This window comes from Labeo rohita, chromosome 16 (assembly GCF_022985175.1).
Source record: "Labeo rohita strain BAU-BD-2019 chromosome 16, IGBB_LRoh.1.0, whole genome shotgun sequence".
Classification (NCBI taxonomy): Eukaryota; Metazoa; Chordata; class Actinopteri; order Cypriniformes; family Cyprinidae; genus Labeo; species Labeo rohita.
The window spans coordinates 26,655,959-26,678,434 of record NC_066884.1 but is presented as its reverse complement, the minus strand read 5'-3'; the positions used below and the strand labels follow the sequence as shown (position 1 = coordinate 26,678,434).

At 36.9% G+C, this 22,476-nt stretch overlaps 2 protein-coding genes and 1 long non-coding RNA gene across 6 annotated transcripts in view; 1 reads left to right on the top strand and 2 right to left on the bottom strand.

The window, feature by feature from the left end:
• The window catches only part of skap2 (src kinase associated phosphoprotein 2), a 28,127-nt gene extending 19,630 nt beyond the window's left edge, over window positions 1-8,497 (bottom strand). For 2 of the 4 annotated variants that reach the window (XM_051131087.1, XM_051131088.1), the window contains exons 1-9: window positions 8,310-8,487; window positions 7,541-7,646; window positions 7,421-7,446; window positions 4,989-5,087; window positions 1,839-1,919; window positions 1,679-1,762; window positions 1,458-1,582; window positions 1,304-1,367; window positions 1,107-1,217 (exon numbers count right to left, since the gene is read on the bottom strand). In XM_051131087.1, coding sequence (XP_050987044.1) covers window positions 1,107-1,217; window positions 1,304-1,367; window positions 1,458-1,582; window positions 1,679-1,762; window positions 1,839-1,919; window positions 4,989-5,087; window positions 7,421-7,446; window positions 7,541-7,646; window positions 8,310-8,349 — 736 coding nt within the window. In that variant the 5' untranslated portion in view covers window positions 8,350-8,487. Of the gene's footprint in view, window positions 1-1,106; window positions 1,218-1,303; window positions 1,368-1,457; window positions 1,583-1,678; window positions 1,763-1,838; window positions 1,920-4,988; window positions 5,088-7,420; window positions 7,447-7,540; window positions 7,647-8,309 lie in introns of all 4 variants that reach the window. The other 2 variants (XM_051131089.1, XM_051131090.1) reach the window with 2 other exon arrangements.
• Window positions 7,660-9,890, top strand: LOC127178309 (uncharacterized). The gene is made up of 4 exons (XR_007829325.1): window positions 7,660-7,959; window positions 8,659-8,783; window positions 9,358-9,525; window positions 9,793-9,890. It is a non-coding gene; the product is annotated as an uncharacterized LOC127178309 (long non-coding RNA).
• Window positions 9,891-13,850: 3,960 nt separating this feature from the next.
• Window positions 13,851-15,896, bottom strand: hoxa2b (homeobox A2b). Its single transcript, XM_051131083.1, has 2 exons — window positions 15,367-15,896; window positions 13,851-14,786 (listed from the first exon to the last, which is right to left on the bottom strand). The coding sequence occupies exons 1-2, from the start codon at window positions 15,725-15,727 to the stop codon at window positions 14,056-14,058; spliced, it is 1,092 nt and encodes a 363-aa protein (XP_050987040.1). The 5' UTR covers window positions 15,728-15,896; the 3' UTR covers window positions 13,851-14,055.
• Window positions 15,897-22,476: the final 6,580 nt, after the last annotated feature.

The following is a 22,476-nucleotide window of genomic DNA, read 5'->3' as shown; positions in this document are numbered from 1 at the left end:
ACATATACAGAGATCCCCCCCTTTTACATGACTTTATAAAACGGATAGTTCCAGTCCTTGATTCTGATTGGTTGAGCCGCATTCACAATTATTCTACAAACAAACACCTTTGTTTACATTTGTGGTCTGATCTCCTTAAAACTTTGCATGCATGTTTAGAATCACCTGTCGCATGTGCTCACCAGGTTTTGTGAAGTTTTGAGTTTTCCTTTAGGCTTTATAGGATTTTCTGTACATTTGGACAGGCCTATTTTCTAAACGACACTGTTATAGCTTGCCAAAGGGTAAATTTCAACATTTTTTCATAATTATTGGCCTAGAGAGTCCAGAGAATTGTACTGCAGTGTTTTTTTCCAGATTGAGCGAAAAACCTAGGACTAAAAAGTTTTTTTGCATCTTCTCAATCATTTAACAAACGATTTGATTGACAGCAGTGGTTCTAAAGGAACAGAACAATAGAACAATTGGCGGCACAGTTATAATCATTTTTAAGTTTTCTCCATCTTATAGAGCCATCAAGTGGCTAAGCTGTGTGATTTTTTTTTTCCTGTGACCTCAGATTGAACATAAATGTTTTGAGTTTGGTGGAGATATCTCATTCTGTTCAGGAGTTATAGGCATTTTACAAAAAGTGGCCCTGCCCCTTTCGAACGTTTTGGCGTCCCTTTGTGACGGTGAGTCGAAAGTTCCACTTTTTATTTGATAATTATTGATATCCATTCTCCAGAGAATCTTTCTGCACTGGTTTGGTTAAGTTCGCAAAAGTAGGTTTTTCAAAACATGCAAAGTACCTGAAAATCTCACGATCGAATCATTTTCTCGAAATCAATGACATAAGACACTTGACCCTGCGACTGACGGTTTAGGAGTTATGAGCGATTTTGTACTTTTGATCGCTATAGCGCCCCCTCAAGCCGATTGGGACGAGCCTTGGTCAGGTTGTAGGCCGTGTAACCACTACCATCCCTCCAAGTTTCAAGTCTCTACACCTTACGATTTGGTCTGCACAATCAGTTTTATGTGGAGATCGCTAGCGCTATGCACTTGAACTCCTAATAATATAATATAATATAATATAATATAATAATAGAAATTGAAGTGCAAACCAGGGAGTTCTTCATAAATGTCATCATCGATAGGTGCAGCCATTGATGGTTTGCTCATAGGTAAGCAGTCATCATACTCTTCTTCATCTTCAGGAATGACTCCACCCATGTCTGAGAGTGAAAACACATGCAAAACATGATGCTTTTGTTCAAAAAAAGACACCCAATAAGCCAAGTTTAAAGAATGACAGTCCTACCTTTAATCAGAAAGTCAATGTGCTCCACCCACTCTCTTGCTTCTTTCTCAGACGCAGCACAGAACTGTAGCAAAACCATATCGTAAGAGATAATGATAATCTGAGGATATGAATAAACCTTGGATGTTTTCACATGGTATAAGAGGTGACCAACCTGATATACACGCTTGTCTGGAGCCGAGATCTCAAAGCAGCAATCCCGCTTTGCATCTTTCCGCAGGGTGTTGTTCATTTTGACATTGTATCCGACAATATTAAACTCTCCCTTCTGCTGTTTATCTAGTGAAGATTCATGTAGATTATTGAATGATTCAATTCAACAAAAGAGAAAATTAATTCAGGACTATATTTATTGGTGACAAGTTGCTTTCTCACCTTTCTCACTGCCGTAGTAGTAGAATATGCTGTTGCTTAATGCACACCATCTTTTTTGCCATTCATTACCAAAGAAGCTGTGATCTATAAGAAGTCGAAGAGGGGTTATTTTTTATTTTTATTTCTAATGAACAACCCGTTTTTGAACATAGTAGCCTACCCTTTCTCCGCTTCTCCAGGTAGCCACTTTTTAAAACGGACTGAAGGTCTTGAGCTGCCACTGGAGGAGACTGTTGAACTCCTGTTTTCAACAAACAGAAAATTATTTATGATTAGCAGTGCTAACTGTGGAGCACCTCCCTTCATAACAAATGAAATACATTTGCTAAAGGCAGCCAGAAAGCTACTTCCATGCCTTTAGGTTTAAAAATCAAAGGTCGACTAGAGTTAGCAGAGATTCAAACCTGGATAGAGTTTCATGCACCAATCTGTCAGGTACAGCAGTATGTGAAACAGATGCATGGTCTGTTTTTAAAGCAAACCTCCCCTCTCGTTTACACTGCCCTCCCTTCTCTTGTGTACACAGTGCCATTGCATTGCTGAATGAGTGTGAGTGAGCAGAGCAGTGTTATGAATGACACAGGCAATTGTGGAATGTTTGCAATTATGTATGAAGTGCTGTCAAGGGAGCATGACACACGCTGACTGTGAAAAGCAAACCGAACACCCTCAGTGTTGGAGCGGATTTCTCTTAAATCTGGTCGAAAAATGTCTGGTACAAGTACTTGCAAAGAAGACATAAATCAGGCTGTCTTTTAGAGCAAACACTGGCAAAACGATTAAAATAAAAGATGACATTTTGGATAATAAGAACTCATTGGAACAGCACATCACTTTGGTTTTTGCTACTCCTTATTGAAATTTTTTATAAAATTAAAATAATAATAATAATAATAAAATAAAATAATAATTAAATTAAATAAACTGAATAAAATAAAAACATCATATACACATATGTTCGAGGATTTTTTAAAAATAGAATATTCTTATATTCATCAAGGCTGCATTTATTTGATCAGTCAAAAAGAAAAAAGTACATGGTCAAAAACAGCAATATTAGGAAATGTTACTACAGTGTTTTGTTTTTCTATTTTAATATATATATTTTTTCTTGCTGACAAGAAAGTTTCATTTTCAGCAGGCAAGACCACAGACCTTAAGAAATCATTTTAATATATATATATATATATATATTTTTTTTTTTTTTTCATTTTTTGATTTTGATTTTATTTCTCTCTGAAATAACAAATAAAATAAAATAAAATAACATAAAATAAAATAAAATAAAATAAAATAAATAACTCACTGGTACATTTGATTAATTTGATTTTTACATCTTCCTTATTGAAGTTTATATAATAAATAAATAAATAAAATATATTTTTTAATTAAATTAAATTAAATAATAGAAACATTATATAAAACATTATATGAAAATCTTTGAATTTCTTAATTAAGTGTATTTTTCCATAATTGTTTGATTTTTGCATCTCCCTTATTAAAATAAAAATTCAATAATTAATAAAAAATAAAATAAAAAATAGGAACATTATATACACTATTGTTCATAAGTCAAAAAATAAACAGTCAAAAACACCTTTTAAAAAAACATTACTATTTACTGATGTCTGTTTTTCTGTATTAATATAATTATTTTTTTCTTGATGACAGGAAAGTTCAATTTTCATCAGCCAAGACCATAGACATTAAGAAATCATTTTAATATGCTAATTTGGTCATGAAGAAACTGTTCTTAATATTAGTTGCAAATCTTTGAATTTCTTAATGAAATTCAAAAAACTGAGATACAGTATTTTTTTTACAGTATAATTCTTTGATGTATAGGAAGTTTGAAGAACAGCATTTTTATTTAAAATAGAATTTTTTTAACATCATAAATGTCTTTACTGTCATTTCTGATAAATGTAATGTGCCCTTGCTCAATAAAAGAATACATTTCTTTAAAAAAAACACTACAGTGATCCCAAGCACTTGAACAGTAAGGGAACACAAACTCTAAAAACTATGAGCTGTGACTAAAAAAGTGTATTATGAACATACTTTAAATGATCGTTATCCATGCTACAGTGCAAACTTCAAAAGCGAATGTGGTTGCAAAAGGCTGCAAATAAATAGTGGCAACATGTTTCATCTTCCGCTATAAAACAAGCTTCCTTTTCATGTGCTGACTATATAAATAGAATAAAAACTTACAGCTCTCAAACACTTTACGAAGGTGAAGCTCTGACTCTCAACAAATACAGCTTCGGATGTATGTTTTTTTTTTTTATGAAAAGAAATTTCACATAAAATGAAATCTCACAAACTCCCTGCCTTTACCCAAATAGTGGCATTAGGGTTGCACAAGCTCATAACTTCCTTGCTTTAGTACATTTGTCCAAAATAAACATGCTCAGATAACTTTTTGGTCAATCTCCAAATGCCGTTTTGATTCGCCTAGGCTCTGCAGTGTGCACTGAGAGGCTTCAGTCCCATCTTTGAGCTGCACAGCTGTTCTCTCTGGCAAGCACAGGGCAAAAGGACCTATAAAACACATGACTGCACTACAGCAGTAAACCTCTTCCTACCATATACATACACACAAACCACTCTCAGCCTGCATCGTACTCTCCTAATTCTGAGTTTCTGAAAGCCATAACCAGATACGTGGCATGATTCGAAATGAGGCAGATGAACTGTATTTCCTTAAATGTAAATTCCACCAACAGCGCTCATTTAGCACAGGCTAATAAAACAGAAGCCTGAATTGACATTGGCTGTGGGCGGCATTGTCTGAGCTGTAGACCATAAACCATTTGCTCAGAGACAAAAGAGAGCTAAACCCTTGACGTCTGTGCCTTCAAACCGTTCCTGAGCCTGTTGCCGGGTTACATCAGTCTTTCAAGCACCTCATTCAGCTTTTGTGTTCTTCTACCACTACTAAAAAATCCTAGACAGGACACGACAAAGGACTGCCACAATGATACTCTGTTATGACAGCTGAGGCTGCAGAAAAGATGATAAGTGGTTCATTCGTAAGCGAAGAGAGATACGTTTTTTTGTTTCTTAATTTATGTGAATTCTGTACATGCAATCTATGTACAGAATACGCTGCTGTGATTCCTTTATAACACTCACAATTACAAACTTAGCATTTTGACTTTGAGGAGAGAATTCAAGGGTAGAGTAGCTGCATTGGATGATATTCCTCTCTCACAAGTTCTTCTAAGAACAGAACTGCAGACGCTCCATGAATCTCCTTTCTCTCCTCTCTTGCAACACTTTTAAAATTACAGCAAATGACACTTACCATCATATGCGCCTTCCTCATCCCTGTCAGTTTGCTCCGAGTGCAGTGATCCACCATCATTGGTGTCCGCTTCATCAGGCTCTGGAAGCTCTTCATCTCCTACGCAACAGAGTCTTCATCAGCATTCTCAAAAAGGGGAAGTTAGGAGGCCACATTTTCAATCCTCCACCAGAAAGGCACATTTAAAATTCTTAAATTCAGATATGATGCAGATATTATGCGTGCATGATTGAACCATTGATCTCTCAGTTGCAGGCAGCTTTGCATGGTACGTACTTTGCAAAGATTTGGGATGATAATGGAATAGTTGCTGAAAATGCACTTACCCTCAGGCGATTCAAGATCTAGATGAGTTTGTTTACTTCATCAGAACAGATTTGGAGAAACTTAGCATTACATAACTTGCTCAACAATGGATCTTCTGCAGTGAATTGGTACTGTCAGAATGAGAGTCTAAACAGTTGATAAAAACATTGCAATAACCCACACAATGTCAGAAAATTATTTAATGCCTTGTGAAATGAAAAGCTAAGGATTTGTAAGAAACAAATTCATCATTAAGATATTTTAACTTTAAATTGTCGCTTCTGGTCAAAATACTCACTTACAGTCCATAATGCATAATATTGCTTCCTCCAGTGAAAAAGCCCATTTTGTCACATGCAAATCAACCAACATACACTACCAGTCAAAAGTATTTGAACAGTAAGATTTTTTTTATGTTTTTTAAAGAAGTTTCTTCTGCTCACCAAGCCTGCATATATTTAACCCAAAGTACAGCAAAGACAGTACAATTTTGAAATATTTTTATTATTTAAAATAACTGTTTTCTATTTGAATATATTTTAAAATGTAATTTATTTCTGTGATTTCAAAGCAGAATTTTTAGCATCATTACTCCAGTCACATGGTTCTAATATTATAATTTGCTGCTCACAAAACATTTATTGTTATAATTATTATTATTATTATTATGCTGTTGTTGTTGAAAACAGCTGAGACAACATTTTTCAGGTTACTTTGATGAATAGATAGTTCAGAAGAACAGCATTTATCTGAAATATAAATATATCTTTTGTAACATTATAAATGTCTTTATCATCACCTTTGATTAATTTAAAACCTTGCTTAAAAGTATTATATATATATATATATATCCATGCTTTTGAATGGTACTCAACTGTTTTAAATATTAATAATAATATTAATAATAATAATAAATGTTTCTTCATGTGACATTGAAGACTGGAGTAATGATGCTGAAAATTTGGCTTTCATCACAGGAATAAACTACTTTTTTAAATATATTATCAAATAGAAAGCAGTCATTTTAAATAGTAAAAGTATTTCACAATATTACTGCTTCTGCTGTATGTTGGATCAAATAAATGCAGGCTTGGTGAGCAGAAGAGACTTCTTCAAAACACATTAAAAATATTACTGTTCAAAAACTTTTGACTGATAGTGTACTTGTTTAGAACTGTTTTCATTTGTAAAAGGTGCTTGATCTGTTTATATTTCTTTCCTGATTCAGACAAGATGGCTTTCCCCTGGAGAAACCAGTATTATGAGTAGTTTAATCAAAGCAATGGTTTTAAATTAACGAAAGTGTCTCAATGATGGATTTGTTTTAAAACATGCAGCTTTTGTTGCAGTCTATTACTTGTGGATTACTGTGATGTTTTTATCAGCTGTTTTGACTCTCATTCTGACGGCACCCATTCACCGCAGAGGATCCGCTGGTGAGCAAGTATGTAAGTCTAAACTTCTCCAAATCTGTTCTGATGAAGAAACTATTTCAGTTTGGATGGCCCGAGGGTGAGTACATTTTCAGCAAATATTCATTTTTGGATCAACTACTCTTTTAATATGTCAGATAAACAGATCTTCTGTAACACTAGCCTGTTTGAATCACATTTCTTCGCAACACAATGACTGTTAAAGAACATACTCATGGGAAAACAAGAAATAAGCACATGGCATAATGTCAAATGTGAGCAAAGAACTTCCTGGTCCATTGTAATAGGTTACTAGTGCAGCCGTAAAGCGCATGTGTTTCCTTGCCCACAAGTGTTATACCAAACTCAACCCTCTACCCACATCTCAACCATAAATGCGTTATAGGAAACACAAAACTCTGTTGATCTGTGAGCAGTTATGTGCTGACTTAAAGCACTCTTTTCATGTGTTGCCTCCAGGGCAGACATAATAATAAAATATGTATTAATATGCAAAGATGTTTACATATCATGAATAATTAAATAAGCTTTCATGTTCAGAATGAAGGCTAATTATGTTGCAGCAGGACAGAGTAAAGCACACACTAGCATAGTGGGGAAGTAGCCTACTAGTTTACTTCACCATGCTTGAATTTTAGCCCCTCCTCCCAGACACACGCACATAACACAACATACAAGCACATCAAAACTTACGTTTGTCCTTGAACTCATGAGAGTAGCTGGAACACAAATAATTTGGATTTGTTGAATACTGTATTACCATAGGTTCACAAAGATGTCAGGTAATAGTTACATGAATACATTCCGCGGTACCTCGTTTTCACATCTTTAATGCGCTTGATGAAGGCATCCCTTTTCTCTTTTGCTTTCTTGCTCAAATTCTCCCCTTTAAGGACATCAGTCAAATAGGTTTCCAAATCTGAAAACAGACACTGTTTTACAAGCGTAGACTCTTTTTGTCGTTTAACTCTTCGTGAATTCCTCAACTCAAGTAGCCTAGACAGGTGCAGGTGTTTGAGGAGCATAACTGTCGATTATTCCAAACTAATGACAATATGATTAGCTTACTGGAAAGGCTACTAGAAATCCCTACTAGAAAATGCAACTGGTCTTTGACCAGAAACAATCCAACCAATGTCAAACTGCTTTTTGTAACATAGCATCTGGTCAGCCAGCTAATGCCAACCTTGCACCATGTTCAAACATCGCTAGCATCTTGGAGTCTCCAACAGGTATGTTACCGACACACACTTTTAAAAACTTTGCAGTTGAATCTTAACAACATAAACTACTTTCATACCTATTGCTGACGTAATATTCAAAACAACACGTTAAAACACAAAACATCTATTCGCGCCCAGGAAAAAAGTAAACAAAAAAACACTTTATGCTCTAACTACAGGGAAATAGGATATTCACAACGTCTGTCGATAGACTAAACTTCCTCTTTTGAGACAAATGTGAACAGAAATAAATGTAGAGTTTGTAACTGGAGACAAAATATCTATTCTGTTCTGACTGCGCTCTAGACCCAAACGCTCGCATTATCAACAGTTGTTTTATCGAAATATTGCGATAGTACCTGAAATTAGTGTCGTTAAGTCTTCCGGGATGGACCTCATTGTGATAAACCGCTTGACCCAGTAAGATAGCCTTCGAAACACGGAAGTTACAAGTGGACTATGAAATACGGAAGAGGCAATAGCCTACCCTGCAGAAACCACTATTCAAATTAGACAGTTTTATTCATCACGCCTGCTCCAGAAGAAACATCTGACTAAAGTGCTGCTCACCCCAAACAGCGCACTGTTTCCTCATCCATACGTGCACGATTTGACAGAAATGATACACTTTACACAAGTTGTTTTATTGCATTCACATTCGCTGATTTCGGTGACGGTGATAATATTTACCTTTGATGCTTTTATTAGCGTGAGATCGGATAAACAGACGAGAAAGATACGGCATGCCCATATGATCTAATCTAATCTGATTCTAAATCAAGAAGCTTCACTACTTCCTTAGACAAAGCGGCAGTCCTCATTTCCAGACTTTGGTAAGTAACTGCTGCATGTTCTGAATTTTTATTTGCCCTGTACATATTCGCCGCTGGTGCATTAGAGGATTTTAGTGAGAGGATCTAAAGACCTTTCAGCCCTTTTAGATGGGCCTGCTGTTTGGAGTGGGGCCCACTTATCCTGAGGAGGGAGACAGGTGAAGAATGGGGGTGATGCACAGCTTTCATAGGAAAACACATAGCTATCCATCTCCATCTGGCTCTGTGCGCTCTCTCTGGGCTCCTCTGCTGTTTCACAGAGATTACTGCAGAGAACAGATCCCTGCCAGGAGACCTGCACTCTGTCACCTTCTGGAAGTACATCTCCTAGAGAATGATAAGAAGTGGAATTCGGTTTTGGGTCCAAAATATTTAGTTATTGTGCACTTAGATCCATATTTTGCAAACAAGCATTGTTGTGATAGATTTACGCTCATGAAGCAAATATTCATAGGATTGACTTAAATGAAAGAATAAAAGGCTATTTCTAAATGGCTGATATTCAACACTGACATCCTGCTTGCTTGTTCGCTCGGTTTGAGCACTGCTTGAACCTCATTTGACCTGGCCACAGATCCATCTGGTGTGGAGGGGGAAAGAGAGGTGAAGTGCCCTTTGACCTTTTGAAGGAGAAGGGAGCAGTTCCATATCTCATGCTCCACAGCCGAGCCTGTTTGATCTGGACTCACCTCAGTTCACACGTCTCAGCTTCTGGCCCCAACCCGCAAAAGGAGGAATGTGTGTGAGTGTAAAGCACCATCATAACCAGTGATCATCATCCTTATTAGATTAGACACATTGTACTTCTCTTCATCCCAAAGTTTTAGCATTTTGCTTTGTTGTTTTCTCTAGGGTATGACAATGTTCTAATAATTTTTGGTTGACATGACTTTGTGGTAGCCAGCTCTGTCATACTTGTGCATATGGAAACCACAGGCTGCCACATTCTGATTCATTCCTTTTTTCTTGTAAGCCTGTAACATTTTCCTTTGCTTTGGTTCTGTTTCAGAGAGCTGGTAGAGAATAATTGTTTTGTTGGGCATGAAGACATACTAGACTTGAAAACATACCTGAGACGAGTGAGGTCACCAGGAATACTATGACATGTGACAGGTAAGTCATATCTGAATCAGACCACCTGAACAGCCTCCAAACATGAAGGAAGAACATCTGAGGGCACGCTTTTGCCACTGTAATTCACACTGCCTGTAGGGTGCAGGGGTATCTGTGAAGTTCAGCGTTGTGATGGATGAAATGGTGTTTTTGCCCCTTGGCCTCTGAGGGATTAGGCTGCTCAGGTGTTGTTTTTAAAAGACTTAGAATTAGCTTACATTTAAACATTTAAACTGTCTTTTGACACCACTTTCACCACCTGTTTCTGGAGAAGAAAAAAGTCTGGGTCTTGAACCTTGAGTTTAGTTTTAATGTTTCATGTCAAACAAAAGAATGAATCCATCAATCATGTTACATCTGAAATGTACATTTGTAACTGTTGTGTGTCTCTTTGGCAAGGCTTTGGTTCTTTGATTATTAAGTACTGTACTTTTACTCATGCGGTATTTGCAGTGAAACTGCTAGTCATTTGATTCAGCATTACATGCTGAGGCCTGGGTTGCAGCCCCAGGAGGAAAAACACTTTGTTAGATGAAAAGAGATGTTTGAGAAGCAGACCACGTAAGTGCAACTAGAAGAAGAATAATTGCACACCTCAGGAATTCCATAAACATGATCTATGAGATAATATCATGCTTCATAGAGCTAATTTGTTCATTTGTATTCCGTGGTGTTGCTGTGGCTGGCCTTCTACTTGAGCCATTCAGCTTGATTCAGATCCTTAAAAGGTTTAAACCCTTAAAGGGATATTTCTATCAAAATGAGACATCTGTCCTCATTCACGCACCCTTGTGTTATTCCAAACTTTAATGATTTTTTTCCTTCAGCAGAGAAACACACAAAAAATGTTTTTGTCCATACGATAAAAATCAGTGCCCAAAACAACAGTGGACGTTTTTCATAATATCTTCTATTGTGTTTCACCAAAGAAAGAAGGTCATACAGTTTGTACATGAGGGTGGGTAAATGATGACAGATTGTCATTTTTGAGTGAAGAATTCTTAAGCATTATGTAACTGCACACTTAAAATTCATATATACAGTCTGCATTTTCATGCACCGTGCTATTTATATTTAGCGTTTCTGCTCTAATTTCGCTCTACCCTCAGAATATCTGCATGAAGCCCACCTGCATAGGAATGACAAAAGGGACCACCAAGATTAAATGCAAGGTTTCCATGGAAACCAGTTGAAGGCTGACTGCACTGACTTTAAATGCCTGCATAGACATTACAGATTGAGTCAGTGGACTAGCAGTGCATAGGCCTTTCCTCTTTAAGAATTATGTAGCTGTCGGGACAGGAATTTTACTTTGCACAGATCTTTCATCGATCCTTGTAGATGCTGGGATGACCAAAAATATGTTAGGCTCCCTAACCAAAGCCATAAACTCACGCTTGAGAAAATAACATTGTTGCAGGAGCCCCAAATTACATGTACATATTATGCATACCAAATGGCTTCACATCAGTTTGCATTAAGGCACAGTTGATTGTTCAATTTGGGTAGGATCATGAAAGTGATGTGATTGTCAAACTTTATGGCAGTCTTTAATAAGTAAGCAGACAATTATAGCAAAGTGTCTCTGCAATACCAAATGTATCTGCAATGATACCCAGGTCCTAGTAGTGGCTTGTATGAGTTACTGTGATGCATATTTACTATGGAAAGGCAAATTTGTTTATCCAGCATTTTACAACTTAAGCACTGAAAATGGGGTGCAGCCAAAAAAAAGTAACAGCTGATTTCCAAAAATGTAGCTGTGTGTGCAGAATGTAAAAAGTTGTCCAAATTTTTTGCGCTTTTTAAAATTGTAATAACAAAGACGATTAACTATAAAAATGCAAAATAATCTGTACCTATGTAATGATTAATTCTAAACCTTTTCCTGCCTATAGTACAAAATCTCTTTTGTGTTGCTAGTTGGATGTGGATCACTTCTCTGTGCCAAATCTCAACTCAGTCTTTAACCTGGTTAAAGAATGCCGATCACGTGTTTGGTTCGTCAAAAGACGTCAGTCAAACTATTTGTTCAGGCTAAATTTGGCGCAACGCCTTTAGAGCCAACAATTTTGAGCTTTGTTTTGTAAAAGAGGCTTTTCTGTAGACATCTTTTTTGTGTATGATTAAACACACTAAATTATAAATTGTAAAAACATCATTTAATAAACTTAATGGAAGATAAGAGTATTAGATAATAACCAAAAAGCCCACAGACCACGATTACAGTTATAATATAACTATATTAGTAGGTCTGTGGTTGTTATAGTATCATATCAATCCTACACTGTGTGGGTGTAAAGTTAGCCTTACTTAATTCAAGGACTCGGATCATTCTGTGTCTCTAACAAATGCCTCTGTGCGGTGTGAGCTCTTGGCCGGTAGGCCTCATTTCCATTTCAACACTTACGCGGCAATTGCAACGTGGCGTCAGATGTTTGGAAATTATCCTAGCTAGATTTCTCCTAAGTTAGATTTTACTGAGCACTCTTCTCGAGGTAACACTGAAGCCGTCTTTTATGAACTTAGTTTTGTGTCGGTATCCTTACAGTTAAATTTCCTACAACAACTTGCACTTCATTGAGTATACGGCATTAACAGAAATGGCTGGAGTCACCATAATTATTAAACACGATAAACCAGACACGGATAAGAACTAATGATAGTAAAACTATTTATTTTCTTTTGTAATTATTTTAAGTTGCATCTAAAATATCAGTGCCAAAATACTTAAGAAAATATCATTTAAAATAAATATAGCCCACCTAAATCCAAATATGTATGTTAAACTTATATAAAACTGGTGTTGACAGCCTTTTTATTGTGCAAAAGGTGAAAAGCGCTTGCCAAGGTTCTGGGTTGTCGATATAGATTAAAATTGAGTTGTTTAAGGCTGTTAGAACGAGCGGGTATCAATCGAGTTAGTCCGAGAGGACACACAGGCCCATATAGAGTTAGGATCTTGGGAGAGCAGGGCCGAGGTAATCAAATGAGATTATTTATTAGCTATTTATTCAAATATTAGACTATTTGGAATTTAAGTGTAAATATTAATATTAATAATACGCGAACAGTACTAAATTTTAGTTTATATTGTCAGATCATTCCTTGCAGCGCTGCCTGTTGATAAAACGATGCTTCATTTGATTACTCTTTCTATTAGATTACTCTATTAGATGCACTGATTCGGGACGCAGTTACATTCATCAAATCTAAATTTAATCTATAAACTGCAGACAAACTAAGAATTATTATAAATGATATAAACTAAATAAGTAATGTTAAAATGTGGTTTGACTGTTGAATTCTTTTCTCAGCGGCGGATTGAATTACGTGGAGTGCTGCCTCAACACCAACCCCCTGTCGAAGGTTTAATAGGCAATAAAATTTAATTGCTGAACTCCAAAACGTTACAACTCTTGGCGAGGAGACTCCCTGTGTCGTCAGATACAGTAAGGGACTTATTTGTGTACGCAGCATCAAGACATCAATCTCCTTTTTGAGGCATTCTGTTTTAGTCTACAAATTTGATGGCATCTAAAACTTCCCATGGGTTCATTTCATACAGTTAAAAAAATCTAAATTTAACGCCAACTAGGCTACAGGGAAATTAACAAAGATTAATAAAAAGAATGTAACACGCAATTACATACCTAACTGCGTATTAATTTTGCGCACAAATAGTTTTAGGGACAACTGATGTTAGTTTTGATTAGCGATTAGAAACTTACATTTGGCAGCCTTATAAATATCTAATTTTGTCCCTGTAAAAATTATAATCCTTATGTAACAGGTTAAACACACATTATTATAACAAATCAGCAATATTGTACAATTACACCTCGTTTAAAAGCAACCTGTTATTTCTTAATCTTAATACTGAAGAAATAAATAACACCGCTGTTATTTTCAATAACAAGTACAAATTTATTCTATGAAAATATGGCGCTTTGCCGGCGAACGATACAAAAATAAAACGTGAAAAATATCACTTTATCTCCTGCCATATTTTCTTTGTAAACAAAAATTATCACTCGATTATTGAAAAACTTACCTCATTGATTAATGGTCTAGGCCTATTTTTAAAGTCACAATTAAACACACAGACCATCAATGTGAGAAAGATATTGACGTCCCTATAATGAAACTTCAGTTAGAGTTAGTAGCTCAAGTGTTGCAGGTCGATTGTTGTAAGCGTCTCGGAGAAGAAATCAAAGGCCTCCGTAGATAAACCAATGGGGCTGTCTACAGATTCTGACAAACTTGGGGACACGGCATCTGAGAGGTGTAAGCAGGAATCATTGGAGAAAACGTTGAAGTCCTGTAAAGAGACGTCCAGGGCCGAGGGACTGCCATTGTCCTGAGCAGATGCACAATCCGGGGCCATTGTTGAGGCGCAGATAGGAACAGTGGGTGACGGGTTGGGAAAATGTTTCAGATGTTTGTCATTGCTACCTAAAGGCGAGACAGTTGCGCTTTGGGAATCACTATTGTGTCCATTCTGTGACTGTTGAGAAGTTAAGGTATTCTGCTGAAATGGGTAACCCTCTCTTTCCAAAAGCGCCCCTGATACATTGTTTGCCACTTGTTCGAAAAAAGATTTCCCATCACCCCGTCCGCCTGCCTCCTCCAAGCTCGGTGGTTTCCCATCGCCGTGGTGGTTCTCTTTACACTGAGTTTGCCGCTTGTGTTTCATTCTCCGGTTTTGAAACCAAACTTTGACTTGCCGCTCCGTGAGGTCCAGCAGAGCGGCGATTTCCACGCGCCTCGGCCGGCAGAGATACTTGTTGAAGTGGAACTCCTTCTCTAGCTCCAGCAGCTGAGTGTTAGTGTACGCCGTTCTGAGTCGGCGAGTTGCCCCGTTGCCACCATCAGAAATCTCGGGCGAGCCTATGAAGGGATCACAGCGTTATACATTATTGATACGCCACTAATTATAACTCTTGATTTTTACAACGCCGCTGTGGGGCTTAAAGCTGACCCCACAAACTTGTCAAATATATTGCGTTTCTCAGGGAGCATAAATTGTTTGTGGGAATGGAGCCACGGCACTTGAATAATTTGTGTCCTCATCCCCTATGCCAGAATATACTGATGTGTCTGGTGTGAGTGCGGAGAGGTCCGAGTGAAGATTAATGAACACGCCAGCTGCCGAGTTGAGTAATGGCAATCTATCATTCTTCATTACTGTCAAATATTAAAATTCATGCCCTACACTACAAGTAGCTAACACAGAGTTTAGCAGTTTTTCAGAGCAGATCCTCCGCATCCAAAAACTTAAAAAAAAAAAAACTTTTAGATATTAACTTGTTCGCATTTAGTTCACATGACCCATGAGGATAACAAACTATCTTGCACTTGCAGCAGCATGGCCTTGCGCTATTGAAATTATTAATAATAACAATAATAATAACTTACAATTCGTTTACCATAAACTAAAAAAGACAATAATTGCATTAAATCCAAATACCTTGAGGGGAGAAGTATAGTGGACCAGGGTCGGTGGTTGTTGCTGTCGAAGTTGTCTGGTTTTTCTTGGATGCTTTTTTCTCCTTCATCCAAGGGTACTCTGGGGGTAAGGATGCGGCAGGCAGCGGGCATGAGCCATTTGGGTTCTGCTTGGGCCGGCTGTGGCGAGGGTGGCTGCCGGGGTTCAGGCTTGGAATGGTCTGCTCAAAAGGAGGAGGAATCAGTGTCGAGTGTGAAAGCGTCGAGCTCTTGATTGATGAACTTTGAAATGCATCACCGACAGGGGGAAAAGATGTCAGGCACTCAGCGAGCGACGGCTGACTATTGATAAAACCCGTCTCTCGCTCGAATTCGTAATTCATCTCCTCCAAGTCTTCCAAATTCGCCGCTCACAAATTTGTGACCCAAGGAAGATATAATGAAATATCGTGCCGGGTTAAAAAAAACTATTTTGCTGATTACGGCCGTATGGGGACCGCGGTGCCATTAAACTATTGCTTTCATGGAGACAAGGTTGAAATTGGACCGTATTGCTTGTCACATGATTACCTCTGTCCAATGACAATTTGGGGTTTAATCAAAAGAAGCCACTGTCTGTGTGATTGATCGAAAAAAGTCCGAGAGGAACGCCTCACTCTCTGGGACGGGCTAGTTTATTTACGCATTTATGGTCAGTTTGCCCACTGCTCCGTAGATTGTAAGTATAGCCAGTACCTGAAACAGAGTGACAGTGAGTCCGTCTGCTGTTCTTCCTTTATTGTTTGACCGGCCCTCGGCTGAAGATTCCCCAACACGTCAACTGGACACATAAACACACCAATAGCCACGATCGAGGAAACCCATTAATCCTGAGTCTGGGTTTTTACTACTTTCTTAGAGAATGCGCGCTCTCGTTTGCCAGTGCACGACCAAAAGCGCGCGAGACAGTGCGCGCGCACGCTGCGCGCAGACAAATTCTTTGAAAGCCCAACGCGCCCGCGTGTTCACACGCGCACTGACGCATTGCATGTGTATTAGTGTTGTTTTAGTTTCGTTGTTTTGAGAGAGATTACAGTTCTTTCTTTTTAATCACTGGACTTTTGAAACTACATCAATTTAAATAATTGTTGTATTACATTCTTCTACTTTTAATCCAGCTAACATAATTGCTTTCCAATGCAGCATTTATAAAAATAGAAGGTATGATACTACATTCAGTTAAAAGAGAATACATTTTGTATTATGTAAATAATAACACACTACTCATTTGATCTGAATCGATCTCCCCAACTTGTTTGCACGGCGCTAAATCGTCTCAAAAACACACATACAATAAAGTGATTAATATAAAATAAAAGTGTACATTCATTAGTCTTTTACGGTCAAGAATGTGTCTTCTATGTTGTCCTCAGAAGTCTTTAGCTAAGTAGGTGTAGGCCTCGAGCACTTTATTGCTTATATTCCAAACAAAGAGCCCTGGAAGCCTGCACGCTATCAATCTTACACGCCAAAAGGTCTGACAGCTTAGTGCCCTAAGAACACATTTAAACCATCTAACACTCCCTTAGATCATATGTGGCCAGGAAGAAGAGAACAACGTAGTACTCACGGTTGAGAGTTTCCCCATTTTAGAAAATAAATTTACAAAAGTGATATTTTCCGATTAAAGGACTGACCTTGATCATAATTTCATACCGGATGTTCTTCGAATGGACCGTCGTTGTTTCGGAGCAAAAAATCGTTTGTTTTGTATTTTCGTTTTTGGAAAGTCAGCCTTAATCGAAGGTTTGGGAATGAATAGGATTACATATTGATTGTAAGAGAGAAACCGTGTGTTTTTGCAACTACACAGGAGCTATTGTGTGTAGATGAACGTGGGTGTCGGCATTCTTCAAAAATACCCACTCCTTCCTACACATTTCCACCACGAACGAAAAATCTTCATCGTTTCCCACGAGCAGAACATCGAAATTTATCATGGATGTATCTTTACGAATACTGTTAATTGTCATATTAATTATATGCTAATCTGTCTGTTGAAATATTAATTCCTATTTACAGTGCATTGTATTTATTCTCATTAGATAGGCCTGACAGAATGGATATGTGAGTATGAAAATATATTGCAGTGATATTTTAAATGAAGCCTGTTTGTTTGTTTTTGCAAATTGATAGTCGAACTATACATTTCATGTCTTTGCAAATTTATTAATGCATGAATAAATGTATTTAGCCTAGGTTTATACTATATATAGTATATATATGTATATATCTTATAGTATATGTGTTTTGATATTTGTAAAATTCGAAATTAATTCGAAAATAGATTTAATCGATGGTTTTACAATACAGTCTTTGTCTATTTGGTTAGGTAAAAATTTTCAAGGTCGAGATTATGTTGTTGAATATGTGAGTTACCTTAATTTAATGTATGTCGAATAAATGCATCCGTCTGCAAATGCAAAATAACACTTTGAAATTTTAGTCCACATTTGTGACTGGTATTAAAGTATTAATAAGAACTGTTTATGAACCTTTTTTAAAGCCTATGCTTATCGAAGATCATATATAAATTAGTGTTAAATTTTTAAGATGTAGATATTTCATAATTATTTAATTATTTTGGCAATTTGCATCATTTTCGTCCACGTGCTGAGTATGTTCCAGACCTTGTCTTTTTGGATGCGTCTGGCACGATGGACAGCCCCGCTGACCGTCTGTTAGACTAAATAATGAATGCTGACGGTCATAAAACACAAGTTAAGAGTGAAAACTTGGCTCGATGGATCATCAAACAAATGAAGCGATCAATGTGCTGCATTCAAAACGAATGCATTAATAGATTCGGCTTTCGACGTTTTGGCTATATATAAAATTAAGACAATATTAAAGCCTAATGGTTACGCATTGAAATGCGTAACCATTAGGCTTTAATCATCATCATCATCATCATCATCATAATAATGTGTTAAAGTTGTAAAACTGTTTTTTGATTTGTTTTGTTTTTACAAATTATAATAAAATGCGTTCTCATTTTATAAACACACCTGGTAAAAGTAAGTTTGTTATAGGCATTAATTCTCTGTTTTTATTATTTATTTTTTTGACGTAATTAAATACATATGTTTTTTTTTTTCCTTCTGGGATTTTATTGCCTGTATTGTCTTAAATTTATACGAATTAATTTGTTCTTCAGTTATAGAGTTTAGCGATTTACGTAAATTCAGAGGCCTGTTTAATAACGTGAATAATGAATGGAGTAGGCCAACACTGTTAAAATATTTCAGAATATACCTATAACAATATGTGAATGAGATATGGTCAACTGAATGGACTTTATCTCAGAATACTGTAAATACTGCTGCCTCGGTCAACCACGTTTCCAAACCCATTCGATCATGTAAAAAAAAGCCAGGGATTGATCTGTTCGTATCCCTCTCAGTGAGCTTTGTAAGTTAGTGCGAGTGAGGCGTATATGGGGTGTTTATGATGTCTGCGAAGGCAGCAGCGGCAGTAGCTCTAGCAACAGTGGCGTTTGATGGATGACCCTCTACCCACACACATTGCACTGGGTCGTAAACGAGCTCCAAGCTCCTATTGTTGTGCTAGAGGTGTATGTCATTTCCGGGTATATGCACTATACTCCTGCCCTAGAAGAGAACCATGCAGTTTTATTCAGGATATGACGTTGTGATGGTATAGCGCGTACCAGATGAGGATTAGACTTGTCGGCGTTAACAAAAATGTAAAAATGTAATTTCTTAATGCTAATACAAGACATTAAAGCATGATAAATTCGTAAGCCAAGAGTCAATGTCTAGTGTATTGTAAATATAGGTTATATACTTGTATATCTTGGTGGGATGTCTCCTAAATTGCATGCCCAAAGATTGGTTGCATTGCATAAGAATCCTGACACTCATTAGCTCAATCATTTCATTATCTATTTCCATTATATACTATGAATAGATGATTTAACTATGATTTAAATAAATGAGAATACATTTACAGCGGTGAATTCAAAAATTCGTAAAATGTTAGTTATTTTACAAAAATCATTGAACACCAAATGTATCTGTCGATTTACGTATGGCACCTCTTTTACCTGCCTGGAAAGTTGTGGGTCAGTTGACTGTAAATTATCAGGGTAATGTGATCCAATAGACCGACAGCTCTAGTATTACGTGTTGACCATATCACTGAACCTACAGTAAGTCTGATCCTTGGGGGCACGTCATAAGTCTCTTGCGCCGTAAAACGAAAATGCCTTCTTGTCGGTATGCAGGGTAGGCTAATTGGATTATAATGGAGTAGCAACAACATGTTTTTATTCTACGTGTTTTAGAAAAGCATGCCTTCAATACTCATATAGTGAGGCATGAAATAGATCGGTTAATAATGCCACTTTTAGACATGGGCCGCTATTAGCACATTTTATGTATTTATATAATAGTTTACGGTTTATTACTAATTAATTTTGCTCCGACAACGAATTTCTTTCAAAATAACCATATTAGCTACTAGTAGGCATATAAAGACGCTATAAATAAAGGCCTGTAGGCTATATGTACTACGGGCTGATAACTATATTCCACAGTTGGTGTGCGATAGTGCTGTGATAACATAGCTAAAATAATTAGATGTAAAGAGCAGCCTCTATTTGAAAAAAAAAAAAAATCGTTTACTATTGGATTATTATCAGCTGCCTTTCAACGAGATATGGTTTCCCTAAAAAATAGCATTTATACTGCAACTGGAGGCTCAACATCGCCCCCTTTCTGCTATCCACCATCCTTCTATAAAGGCGTAAAGCTGGGTTTCCCTGTAACGTCACGAATGAGCTTAGACCTAGAGCAAGTTATTTCTAATGTACACCAGTTATTTTAAAATGGACAGACACTTCTTTCGTAACAGAACACGTTGGTTCTTTTGGTATATTTCTCCCCAACACGGGAGAAATTAATGAATCCTTAATGAATCAATGAATCCTTAATGAATTAATGAATCCTTATGCACCTTTTACCATCATGCATTTGACTGCGTTGCTACAATATAGTTGCAATATAATTAACATAAAGAAGGAAAGAATAAATAGTGTTAACATGGGAGTTTTTAAATGGATGCTCTTCACATATCTTCTTCCTCCACTGTAGCATGGAAGCTGCACATTACATGGTGCATAAGGCCATATACAAGTGTATATGCACACAAGATATTGGAAGGCATCTAAGATAGACCACACAGTATAGGCAGATGCCCTTACAGTAAACCACAATGTGTGTTATATAGACCTTAGTCAAAGTAGCGGCATAGCCCATTTAAATAATGTAATGGAAATGAGGCTGAACAGAAGTAGGCCAAGCGCATTCAGTCGATTGTACTGTTGCTTAACAACATGCCGATTGCTCGTAGACAAAAGTACTTATGTTATATATTGCGTGTTCTGGGACCTTTATACATTGTGTGCCATTGTAAAGACTGTACGTCTACGTACATCAGCTTCGTTTTCATTTGCTTTAAATTCAATATGGCGTCTAACCTGACTACATGCATTTATCAAGCTAAGTATGAATATTTTTGAAAACCGAGGGCAGACTTTATTTTTAATTATTACATTTAGAAGATAACGAACAGTTTTCATGTTTTCCACAACTTTCGTGGTGAAGATTATTTCTTGAACGTATTGGCGAAAGTCCTACTCAGAGCAATGTATCTTTATCTTTACATACTGCTTCCGATGTATGCATACCTATGTGACAAGTTAAAACATATAGACAGGAACGTGATACCTAAATGGACTTTACCCTTTTTAGTGAAAGAAGAAAATGACTAACAACTGTCTGGTTTCCCGAAACACTAGGCTAAGTGGGACCCAAGTAGTACGTAAGTGGTACTTTATCACTGCAGTCTCTTTCCCAAAAGCGTTGTTATATATATATGTAAGCTACCACATAGAAACACTCCTGGATTAACAAGGGCCCCAGACCACTCGTAAGACTATAAGGTGCTACTTAAAAACCTTATTTCCCCTTCACCTTGATCTATGACAAAATAAAAACAATATGAAGGCATTGTAAAACCTTAAAACTAAACTATCAATTACTTTTTAATCATACACTGAAATTTGCAAGTGTGGATTGAAACTTGTAGGCCTACCTGTAATCTTCTCTCAGTTAGAGTCTATTTCCCATGCATAAATCATGTATAGCCAGTAAAATTGATTCTTGAATATCTTTACTTGTGCATAATTATTGTCTGTCCACTGGTGCACTTACTCTTTTCAGCCAAAAACTGAAAATGAAGAGTTCAGATGCAAAAGCCTATAAATCCATCTGACATATTTCTTTAAAATTAACATTTCTTTCTGGCTACTTTGTGTAGGTTTCTGTGTAAGTACTGGTACTTCTGATTGGGCTGAGGCTGGAATTTAGCGAGTTTGAAGTGAAAGTATTTGATGGACGTATATTATGTGTTAGGAGCATTCACTCACTATCATTATTTTTGACTGAGATGGCTTTTAGCTGGTTTTGCATCTGAACTCTTCAAATGCTGTCATCACTACTCACCCTGAATTTTTAGATCTTACAATAAAAGTTAATGTGTTCCAGTGTTGTTTGAACTATAGTGTTCTTCAAAATATATTTGTCTAAAAGAAGGTCATTCAAGTTTGAAATTACATGAGGGTAAGTAAATGATGACATAATTTGTTTAGCTGCTTTAAAGCCAACCTGACACTCAAAGCAGTCAAGCCCACCTTGTGCTGTGCATGATTATGACAAAGCTACAAAGTTTCTTCTTGCTTGTAGTAAACTCCACCACATTATAGCGTCCTCATATCTATTTGGCTACAATGCCATTTAGATACATACAATCAACATCCATACATCCATCCTGACGACTGTTTAGCACTTTGAGACCTAAAACCTCTACTATTTGCTCGTAAGTTCTATTTCATAGGTGATGCTTGAATTTCAGGCGTGACTCATTCGTCCCATATTTACTTATAGGAGAGTGAAGCAATGTTCTGGAATAAGCAAGAACTATCTTCTCCTTACCTTGTGCATTAATGTGTGCATGCTTTTTTATATAGGTGTATGCAAACCAGGGGCATCCAATGTGGCTCCTGGGTGAC

Bases quoted from the DNA above. Each gene is read 5' to 3' on its own strand.
- hoxa2b (XM_051131083.1), bottom strand. From the start codon at position 15,727: ATGAATTACGAATTCGAGCGAGAGACGGGTTTTATCAATAGTCAGCCG. The intron at 14,787-15,366 runs GTATTTGGATTT...ATCCCTTCATAG, and splicing joins ACTATACTTCTCCCCTCAAG to GCTCGCCCGAGATTTCTGAT.